We start from the raw sequence: 12,238 nt of genomic DNA on the forward strand, positions 1-12,238 counted from the left end.
AGGAGGTAAACTGAAGATAAAAGAGTAGATATCAAATTCATTGACTCATTTATTTAGTCAAGAAACACCTACTGAATGCCTACTAAAGACAAAGCTCCATTGAACCACTGTAGAAATACTAAGGCAAACAAGTAGGAATTAGACCTCAGGAAACTCACTATCATTTCAAATACAGAAAGGTTTATAACTTCTTTCAAGGACCCTCCCTGAAGTGGAGTGAATCCAGTATGTCACTCAGAAGGTCAGGTACCTGAGCCATCACACAAGCATCCTGGGTGTATACACCCAGCCATCTAATCAGTTAGAAAACTACCTACAGGGATGTCCCTGGTGGTCCAGTGGCTAAGACTGCATTCCCAATACAGGAGTCTCAGTTTCAACCCCTGGTCAGGGAACTAGATCCTATGTGCTGCAACCAAGACCCAATGAGGCCAAATAAACGTTAAAAAACACACCTAAGGTACATACTCTATGCACTCTTGCTACCTATTAAGGCCTAAGGATAAGAAACCTGTGTTGAGAAAGGAACTTATCCACTAGAGGTACATCTTCAGTTGGTCCCTGCTTAAACTCATGAGCCAATTCCAAAATAGAATTGCTCTGCCTTCTAAGAATTTAGCCTTCCCTCCCCTAATAACTAAGTATCCATTCCAACTGCTCAGGGCATTTAAAAAACATTCAAAAGAACGATTGATACTGGAAAACAAACATGTATTCTTATTTTAAAGGCTTTGAGCCCAGCAGACTGCTCTGTATTTACACTCAACCATTCATATTATTGGCCACAAAAAACTACATCCTTAAAGTGGTCCTTGCCTTTTAAACAATACCTTTGGCAGTGAGCTTTAACTCTGACCTAGAGAGATGCAAAGTATAGCAAACTTTTTTACCTCATGGTAAAACAGAGGAGTTGAATGATTTTTGTGGGGGGAGGGAGGACATGGCAATGGAAATATAGAGGCCTGGAAGGAAATTTCCAGAAAAACTAAAGTAAAGTAATTTTACTACCTTTTATAGACTCAAAACCTTTGCTGGTTTAGAGACATAAAGTACTTTGTGTATAAACTGTTTTGTTTTTTTTTTTTTTTCAATCAAATAATTCCACTAGAAGGTTGAGAAAGCATAAACAAAGAAAAAGAAAAACTGAGAATGGAGATAATTTCTCATTTCTTTTTCTTCCCACATTTAAGACTAATGAGTAAATATTCTCAGAATAAAAAGGATACCTCCCCACTCCACTTTTTCCAACACTTAGAATGGGCTTTCAGAACAGTCTTCTTTCAACAGAAGAAGGCATACATTCAGTCGAGGAGCAATGACTAGCACTTTGGAAAGTACAAAGAGGGATACATGTGATCCCACCCCCCAGGAATTCACCCAGAAGGTGGTCAATATACACGAATGACAGTGATGCAAAACAGAAGCGGTTAAGAGCCAGAAGAAGGGTATGTTGTTGTTCAGAAGTGTCCGACTCTCTGCAACGCCATGGGCCGCAGCACTCCAGGCTTCCCTATCCTTCACCATCTCCCAGAGTCTGCTCAAACCCGTGTCCATTGAGTCGGTGATGCCATCCAACCATCTCGTCCTCAGTCGCTCCCTTCTCTTCCTGCCCTCAACCTTTCCCAGCATCAGGGTCTTTTCCAATGAAGGGTATAGGTAAATTTAAAAAGTACTTACAGCTAGAGGAAACCAGGATTGGCTTCCAATTTGAAGTGGAGGGATGTGAAGGAATTGAGGCTGGCATGTTAGGGCAATCTAGTATACTAGTACCGCGTGAGCAAAGACAAAACACAGGAAGAGCAAGACATTCAGCTTGGCTGCAGTGAAAAGTATGTGTGGCAACGATGGAATGTGATGTTCACTGCATGCTTACTGTGTGCCAGGCACACGTGCTAGAGGTTTCTCATATTTAAGGCTCAAGAAGAGATAGGGGAAATGAGTTTGGAAAGGTATCCTGGAGTATGATCACAGAGGACCTTGCAAAGCAAAATGCTGGTTCTGAAAAGCAAAGTAGAATTTTACAAAGGAGTCCAGTTCAGCCCACAGCTCCTCTACCTTCTTCTGGGCCCTCTACACCATCCCCCATCAAGCGGCTCTGCTAGAGCGAGGAGCAGGAGACTATGGTGACAGGAGGTTCATCCTGAACCCGGAAGGCTTTTAGCAAGAAATCACCTAAGGCAACTATCCTCAGCAAGGTTTCTTGTCCTCAGCAAGAAATGTTGCTGAGGCAACTGTCATGCCAGGGGCCGCTGATAGAGATAAAGGTGCAACTAGTTAACTAAAGCCCATCCCCACCTCCTTTACCTTGCCTCCAGTTTGGAAAGCTTAAACCTGCTCATTGTAAGCCACAAGGTGGAGATGTCTGGCAGGGCAGAACTGAGAGGAAGTCGTTTAGCCAGCCTAAGGTTACCATTAACACTTTGAGCCACTGCCTTGAGCTAATTTTTATGTTTGTTTTTTAAGTTTGGTTGAAATGTCACAAATGGAAAAATTAAGTAAAGCGCCCGGTTAGCCACAAGACTGGACACACCTGGCTGCAAACCCAGCAAAAGAAACTTACTTCATTAGTAGGAGAGGCAGAAAGTGAAATTTACATCTGAAATCTGCCTGCACCAGGAGAAAGTGCTGAGGCCAAAGGCGCTGTCTGTTTTTACAGCTGTGTCAAGTCTTAGTTCTCTACTCTTACCAACACTCAGGAGTGAGGCAAGGGCCCAAGGAAAAATGGTCTCCAACCTCTTCAGCTGCAACTCAACTCACAAAGGTTTTTAAGAACCAGTTAATGAAATAAAACAAGACCAGATGAGGTGATATAATGAACTTTATTTTCACAGCTAATTTATATGTTTAAATCCCGAATAACGTTTTTTTTTTTAAAGTGAGAACTCTCTAAATTATTGATGTGATTTTTGTAACCTCAAATTTAACACTTGCTTTTTATACCAGCTTCACTGATGATATATGAGGCTGCCTTATTTGTCACAATAGTTGGGCTCCTAAACAGCTGGTAAAAAGCAAATTTTTGGAAAGTGAAAATTTTTCCCACCAAATGAGACTGGAACTCTAATTCAAAGGATTTCTTGACCCAAATTTCTAATGTGTCATTAATTCACATTCTCAATCTTCCTTACACCAGCCCACTCAAGTAATGGCTCTAAGAATTCTTTGGCAGAAGAAAAATCACCACTACACTGATCAGTCTTATAAATTCTACTTTTTATATGAGTTTTCTTAAAGATGCCAAATAACACAGAAATAGATTTGCAAATTACCACCTTCACATCATAGATTTTCAAAGCTTGGAAAAGAAACTTGGAAACCACGTAGCCACCCGCCCCCCCACCCCACAAGTTTTTTTTTTTTTTAAACCAAGAAACTGAAGTAAGGGGAGGAAAAAGATTTGCCAGCCAGGGTCAGAACCAGGCCAGACTGGCTTCCTCTGCCTACTACTTTTCTCCAGCCACATGCCATTCTTGTCCAGCCTAATCTTCCCATTTCTTTAGGCTATACACACACCAAAGACTGAGGTCCCCTCTACACATACACAATCACACTCACAACTTAGAATTGTCTAATATATAATTTTCTTGCCTGTATAAAGGGTGTCTATTTATAGCATGACATTGGAAAGGGAGGAGCAAATCAGTTATAATGGAAATATAAGAACAGTAATTCCCCAACTCTTTCAAGTCTCCATTATTTTAAAATCATCATCTTTTATAGTCTTTGTAACTAAATTAGAGCTTGGCATTTCTCTCATGAAGACAAATTTAACAGTCTATACTTGGGGAGTATTATGGATCATCTAAAACCCTGCTATTCAAAGTGTGCTTGCCCCTTCCCCATCCTGCCCTACCAGTGCTACTGGCATCACCTTGAAGATTTTTAATAGAAATGCAGAGAGACTCTCTGGCCTCACCCCAAACCTACTGAATCAGAATCTGTATTTTAACAGGATCCCCAAGTGAACTGCAGGTACATTAAAGTTTGAGAAATGCAAGACAGCATAATATCTAGAACAATTCAGACAGAAAAATGGTTGGATAAAATGGGCGGGGCGGGGGAAGGAAAGGCTAATTCCTGCAGGACTGCATTGACAGACAACTGAACCAGAGACTAACAAACCAAGTATGAGCTATCTGAAAAATAGGTTGGCTTTAAAACAATTTCAGAATAAATTTCAATTTATTCATTCATTCAACAAGTATTTATTCAACCACTGTTCACTGTGTAAACAAAAAACTGTGGATAAGATAGGTTTCCTGCCTTTATAAAGCATATAGTCAAGTAGAAGGGATATTATAAAGTAACATGGGAGAAGGTTCAAAGTGCTGAAAATTGTGATGAAGATAAATATATGTGTGTGTACATGCATGCTTAATTGTTCAGTCATGTCTGACTCTCTGTGACTCCTCTGTCCATGGGATTTTTCAGGCATTGCAGGTGGATTCTTAGCCCGCTAAGCCATCAGGGAAGCCCCATTTATATGTAGATCCAAAAAGAAATTCATTTAGGGGTGGAAGTGGGGTAGAGTAAAAGGTTCCTGTGGTCTAGGCTCATAAGGCTATTCAAGTTGGGGACAGCTATGGTCCACATGGTTCCAGTGGTTCAACTCCCAGAAGAGTTTAGTCAACAGTGATAAGAAAACAGACTAACAGAAGTGCTGCGTAACTGCATGGCAGTCAGCAGAGACTTCAGATGGCCAGGGGGGTATCACTGGTCATCATTAAAAGGGATGATTTGAGACTACCAGCACTACGGTATGTCCATTGTGTACTGCCACAGAGTTGGCTAGTAAGTACTTGAAGCAATGTGGAACACTCAGCAGGATGAATAGCTTAAAGGCTGTTGATCCCACTCTGGACAGCTAAACAACAGTACAGCATGACAGTGAGAAACATGAAGCAAAGAGTGCATTACAAAGACAGGGGAATACTAACTCCCCTGGATGGATTATGATGATGATGATGACAGCAGCTAAAACTGTGAAATATCCTATCATCTCTTTAGAATGAGTAGAAATGCTGATGGTCTGTTTTCCCAGAGAAAGGCATATAAGTGTCAATGAAGATATCTAAAGGTGAACCCATGTCTTCTGTGTTTTCTGTATACCCAGTTCCTTCAAAGACAAGAGAATCTGAAAATACCCTTAATCCGTATTCTCCAAAGGAAACCATCACTTCTATCATTTAGTCTCAAAGACTTCAATTTTACACATAGAGTATGCACATGATACCATCAGACAATAACATAGGAAATGTGTGAAAATAATTATAGTAGATAAAAGTGAAAAAAGGGAGATCTCCCACTTAAATCCCATGCAGCATGTAAAGATCTCCAAGACACATTGTTCAGTTAAAAAAAAAAAGAAAATTGCAATTAAGTGCACAGAGAATGATACCATATATAATAAAATACATACACACAAAACCACAAAACTCTCCTCTGTAATGAAAGAAACCAGGTCACCCCATTTCATGACCCCGTCTGATGGTATGGCTTTAGATGCTCCCAAGCTGTGAGGCAATGATATAGGAAAAACCAAGGAACTACAATCTATTAAAACATGGTGTAGATACACAAAATATACAATATACACAAAGGAAGAGATTGGTACTTATATAATCTATTGTATTCTAATGTTTTGGTTCTGGCTTTCTATTGTCATCATATTCTATGTTACACACATACTATAGGTTCTCTTTTCTCAGGTTATTAAATATGCTAATGGACTTTTTCAGTAGATACCTTGCCAAAGTATTCTAGGTTGTCAGCAATCAAGGAGCTTGTTTTTAAGTTCCTGAGGAGAGTGAAGGCCCCCAGTTAGGATCTTTCTATCCAAACTAATTGTGAACTGACACAATGAACTGGTATCACAGGTACAGTATCCTAAAACTGAATTATTATTTTATTTCACCTATTCACCAAATCCATCCCTCCTATCACCATGATTTGCTTTTTAATAATCCCATCTCTAAACACAGGAGAGCCTCACACTAACAAACCATGATAATGTGTGCAAACACAGAAAGTATTCAGAGCTTGTCAGAACCTACAGAGGCAAAAGTAAGTTGAGCTGAATTACCACTTGACATCAGAACTTCAACTCAAGTTCGAGAACTTCAACTCAAATCAGGCAATCGCTCACTGGAGTTCTTCAAGACCAGAATCTGATAGTAGTCACTTACCCCCATGATTCTGCCACGCTGCTCAACATCCTCCCACATAAAATGAACTATGATACGACACATGTATTTCCCACTCCGGCCTTCTTGCTTCATTCGGACTAGACACATCCTGGGTGGGAAGAAGACATAAAAAGTCACTGGCTGTTTGCATTTTTCATGTCACATGTTTCCACTGAAGGTCAACTCATCTGAGAAATTTTATTGAAGGGCACAGAATCAAAATAATTAGAAGTGATTTTTAAAAAAACCTTTCACTGAGTGATAACATGGATACTGAAAAGTACACATATCTTAAGTATACAGCTTGATGAATCATTACATATATACCCATGTAAGTACCACTCATGAAGACAGATTATATTACAGCACCTTGGATGACTCCCTCGTACATGAAAAGGACCACTTTTAGCTGTTGAAAGATAAGTCTTAATTCTTTATTTTACTGATGAAAACAGGAGTTCTAAATAAGCAAAGTGATTTTCCCAATACCATAGAGCAGTCTATAAAGGTGGGGATAGTATTGTGCTGTCCAATATGAAGGCCACTAGCTATACATGGCTATTGAGCACTTTAAACAGGCTAGTTCAAACTGAGATGTGGTATAAGTTTAAGATGTCAATGATTTAGTTCAAGAAAAAAGAATATAAATATCTCTATTTATATTGCTTACATGTTGAAATATTATCAGGTATACTGAGTTAAAGAAAACCCATTATTAAAATTAGTTTCATTTTTTTCTTTTCATTTTTTAAAATGGAGCTACTAGAAACTTTTAAATTGAGTATGTGACCTGTATTATATTTCTGTTGTACAATACCTGTCCAGAAGATAGATCACAGAAAGTATTATGATTTCATCTGTATAATTATCAAATTGTTTCCCCATTTGAATGTAAGTTACATTGATGGCAAACATGAAGTCTCGGTTGGTTTATTTTTAATCACTGTATATCTAAGGCTTAAGCACAGTATGTACACAATATTTATTTGCTGAATAAATAAATGAATAAAACATCTCAGGGCCAAGTTTAGGGTTCTTTCCCCTATACCACATTGCCTCTAATCAGTCCAGAATGTTCTCTGCTTAATACCTTACATAAGAATAGAAGAAAGAAAGCGTCAGTCGCTCAGTCATGTCCAACTCTTTCCAACCCCATGGACTGTGGCCCACCAGGCTCCTCGGTCCATGGAATTCTCTAGGCAAGAATACTGCAGTGGGTTGCATGCCCTTCTCCAGTGGATCTTCCTGACCCAGGGATCAAACCTGGGTCTCCCACATTGCAGGCAGATTCTTTACCGTCTGAGACACCAGGGAAGCCCCAAGACTTTAAGAATTATGTTTTATTAATTAATAAATATAATATTATATTTAATCATATATAAGAATATAAGCAGGGTCACTAATTTTCCAAGCTAGTTCCTAATCTCACTCTTATGACCATATGTAGTTCTATTATCTCTTGTTAAACAGGTACCAAGTGATGTAAGACTACTTACCTAAAAGACAATTTCTACTACAATTATGGAGTATTTGATCTAAACTGACAATCCTATCTCCATACACAATTAATACCCATTTAAACCTACTAGCAATAGTATGGTCCAATGGAATGATTCCATCCTGGTCTGCCTCAACATCTCCATGAATGACTAAGACGGAGAAGAGAAAACAAAGTTATCAAATTTGTAGACTGCAAGAAGGGGGGCAGGAAGACAAATATATCAGATGACCTAACCATGAACCAAACATAATTAATAGACTCTTTCAATCGGCTGACTCTAATGGGGATAAATTTAAGATCCTGCACTTTGGCCTAAAAGCACAGCTGAAGAGGTACAGGATAGGTGTGTCACTCCTATCTAGGTATGAGAAGGCCTCACAGGCTTATGATGACAGTACACACTCAAGGGAAGTCAAGAGGATAAGGTTGCCCGCTGCAATTACTGTGATTTTTAGATATAGTAATGCAAATATAATATCTTCACGTACAAAGTGAGATTTCTGTCCTGTTCAGCAGAGGTCAGACTCCACTTGGAGTATGTCTACAATTTTGAACATTATGTTTTAAGAGACAAAAGGACGTAATGAAAGATCAGAAGATATTTCACCTGGAGAAAAACAGGACAGTTGCCTTAAATATTATAGAAAAGTGATTAGACTGTCCAAAAGGTAGAATCACAACCCATGGCTGGGTCACAGAGGGAGAAAGAATTACTCAACATTGAATGCTGGAAGTAAAAACTTTCTAACAGGAGAGTTTCTGAAGATTCAAATAACAGAATGGATGACCTCAAAAAGTAGAGAATTCGCAACTTGGCTATCTATCTGACAGAAGGCTGACAACATGATCTTTAAAGTCCCTTGCGACCCTGGGATTTGCTGATGCTGTGATTCTAAATTTACAACCTCAGAACCCTGTTAAGTGCCTACAAAATAACATTTTGTGACAACAGAAACAGGTCAAGGAAAAAGATGTGGCCACTTTACATGATACAGAGTATATTCAAAGGCAGAAACAAAGCAGGGAAAGAAAGTTCAACAGTCCTTTTTTCATAAGATTTTTCTTAAAGTTAACCAAATCTCTCATGTCAGCCTCTCCACCTGAAAAGACGCTGTGCGTTTTGATGCTTAAGTGTTGTCAGAGGCCAATTCATCAACAGCAATAGTGAGGTAATGGAATTCATTTATATGAAAATTCTGTAGTTTGTTAATACACCTGCCCTCTGAGGTTTAAAAGGCACAGATTTTCTCAGATCATAAACTTACTAACTATATCAACATGGAGTGAAGTGTTTTTTGTTCCAGAGCAGTTTGTTCTATAGCCTTTACAGATAATAGTCAAATGGTTATCTGGGTTGAAAAAGTAAAGCAAATTAAAGACACTTTCAAGATGCTGGCTGACATTTAATTCACTCAGTGAACATAAACTGAGTTTCTACTGTGTGGAGATTAAAGTGATGGTTAACAAGAGCCCAGCTTCCAAGGACCAAGAGCTCTAAGAGAGAACTTAGGAAGTGTCTCAAAAGGAACACAAAGTGCCATGGGCTGTGAGAGGATTACTTTTGGCTGAGTGGGGTCAGAGAAAACTTCATGGAAAATGAAACACTGTATGTTCATTGCAGCACTGTTAACAATAGCCAAGACATGGAAGCAACCTAAATGTCCACTGACAAAGGAATGGTTAAAGAAGATGTGGTATATATATACAATGGAATATTACTCAACCATTTAAAAAGAGTGAAATAATGCCATTTGCAGCAACATGGATGGACCTAGAGAGTGTCATACTAACTGAAGTCAATCAGACAGAGAAAGAGAAACATTGTATGGCATTCCTTGTATGTGGAATCTAAAAAAATGATACAAATGAACTTACAAAACAGAAAGAGACTCACAGACTTAGAGAAGGAACTTATGGTTGCTAGGGGGGAGAGATGGAGGGAAGGGATAGTTAGGGAGTATGAGATGGACATGTATACACTGCTATATTTAAAATGGAAAACCAACAAGGATCTACTGTATAGTACAGGAACTCTGCTCAATGTTATGTGGCAGCCTGAATGGGAGGGGAGGCTGGGGGAGAATGGATGTGTGTAAATGTATGGCTGAGTCCCTTTGCTGTTCACCTGAAACTATCACAACATTGTTAATCAGCTATATCCCAATACAAAATAAAAAGTTTAAAAAAAAAGGAAAATGAAACTCTGCACCTGGGGCTTGGAAAGGTGAGCTGAAGTTGGACAGGTAAAAGATTAATAAGATCATTTCCAGCAGGTGGAACATTATGAGCAAAAACAGGGCCATGGAAAGCTCAGCACTTGTAAGGAAACAATACCTCAATTTGGTGGAAGGACAAGTATAGGAAACAGAAAAATACGCCAGAAAGGTCATGGAGGGCTTGGAAAAGTCAGGCTAAACAGCCTGGACTTGACCAAGCAGACAAAGGAGAGCCACTGAGTGTCTTCAGGAAGAAGGGGCATAGTAAGATTAGCACCTTGGCTTTAAGAACGGATGAGTTTCTCAGAAGTTAACCTTTTCTTTCTTCTCAGCTGGAAACCCTTTCTTTCCAAGCCTGGAAAATGACAAGAATGTTTACTTCAAGAGAACTATGGTATTCACAACAGTCTGATGTAGAAATTTCAGCCAAGTGTACACCTGCCTTTTGAGAGAAATGCAACAGCAAAGTTTGCTGCAACCTCCACCTAATTTTGCTGATAACTAAGAGTTTTAAAAATATAGATTCGAGCATGGTAATTGGAAGAAGGGCAAATTCTAATTACTCCTAAAACACTGAACCTAATTAGTTCAGTAGACAATTGATGACAATTTGAAAACACTATCAAAAATAAAGTTCTACAGTAAATTTCAGCACACATAGTTACAAAAATAAAACAGTCAGTCTTCTCATCAACAGGAAGTGTGCTGAAGATAACCACAAGTTCTACTGGGAAAATAAGATTCTAATCCACAGGGCTGTCCATTCATTCCCCCATCACCAAATTCAGTAACTAAAGGTTCAACTTATTTCTGACCCAAATTTGTGAATCAAATTCTCTAGATAGTTAAGGACAGAAAAGTTGTCTTGTTATAAGAAATTTTGTGTTTGTCCTCTTCAAGGAAAAAGCACAGTTGAAGGCTGGGGCCCACAGCTTAGACAAGTCAGCTGCCTGGAATGTCCGGACCAAGATGAAGGTCAATTCTTAGGACACTTAACCTGGAAGCTTACACATTCAATCTACTCCTTTCTTTGTTTAGTAGCTGTTTTGAATAGATAATACATGCACATGTTAAAAACAAACAAACATAAGTTCCATCCCAACCTACATCTCCTAACCACCAAGTTCCTTTCCAACTAAGGCAACCAAAGTTAGCAGCTTCTTAAGAAACCTTCCAGCTGTAAGCTATACACACACAAGCTTATGTGTATATGTACTCTTTTTACATAAATAGTAGCTTCCCCTTTTTCTCTCCATTTTCCATAGTGATAGCATTCTATACATACTTTTCTTATATTGAAAAAACAATCTGTTACAGAAGGATAGAGGTGAAGACACCTCAACTCCAACTCTATGTTTCATCCATAGACACTACAGTTATCCCAATGAAACTCATTAGGATAATAGTGCTGTATTCATTTACTCAGCAATTATTAGGCTAACATCTGATCTAGGCCAAATTCAGCTTATCTAGCAACTTTTTCCTATTCTAACATGACTAAGAAATAGGAAGAAAGAAAAAAAATCCTTTAATGGCAAAAATGGACAAATGCTATAATTAACAGCTAACACAAGCATATACCAGGCACTGTGCTAAGTGATTCAGATACATTATTTCATTCAATCCTTGTAACAACTGTAATAAGAGACTGGTATTCTTCTGTCCCCACTTAATAGTTGAGGAAACTGAGTCTTAGAGAAAAGTAACTTGCCCAGAGTTACAAAACTAGTTAAATGTCAAAACTAAGACCTGAACCCTGATTATGTGATCCCAGAGTTACACTGTTTTTCTGCCTCTTTAATGATTAAAAGAAACCTTCCAGAATCCATTTCCTCTGTTTTTCATTTAATCCTCACAAGGGCAATAATTTAAGTTTCAAAACTAGCATCATATTAGAAATAAAACACCAAAAGGAGAAAGACTGGCTAACCCAAGGCAAACATACCTACAACAGTAAACTAACTCCTGGCAGTCTAAAAGAACCTAAAAATTTATCTAGAACAAACACAACAGTTTTTGTGTGTTTCAACACAGTTCAACAAGGAAGGTATAGATACCCAGTGCAACTTAAAAGAAGACAGCCTAGCAAAATACAGTTATCAGGACCTCCTGAATGATTAAAGCGGTTAAAGTATGTTGGAAGGTAAGAAGAAAATAAGTAAAACAAGTTCAAAATGGTAAACAAGAACAAAAAAGATTTGGTCATGGTACCCACTACCAAAGCCACCACATGTCATAGGCTCTGCCTGTACAACAGTAATGTTTGAGTCATTAAGTCAACTATTTCACAATTGAGAATACTAGGTTTAAATAAAAGATCAGGACAGCTTTGCTTC

The 12,238-nt window shown here is 38.5% G+C and overlaps 1 protein-coding gene across 1 annotated transcript in view; it reads right to left on the minus strand.

Moving 5' to 3' along the window:
* The window catches only part of UQCC1 (ubiquinol-cytochrome c reductase complex assembly factor 1), a 92,578-nt gene that overhangs the window by 34,710 nt on the left and 45,630 nt on the right, over positions 1-12,238 (minus strand). Inside the window, exon 7 of the mRNA XM_020894018.2 lies at positions 6,186-6,294. Coding sequence (XP_020749677.1) covers positions 6,186-6,294 — 109 coding nt within the window. The remainder of the gene's footprint in view (positions 1-6,185; positions 6,295-12,238) is intronic.

Source organism: Odocoileus virginianus, chromosome 9 (genome assembly GCF_023699985.2).
Source record: "Odocoileus virginianus isolate 20LAN1187 ecotype Illinois chromosome 9, Ovbor_1.2, whole genome shotgun sequence".
Classification (NCBI taxonomy): Eukaryota; Metazoa; Chordata; class Mammalia; order Artiodactyla; family Cervidae; genus Odocoileus; species Odocoileus virginianus.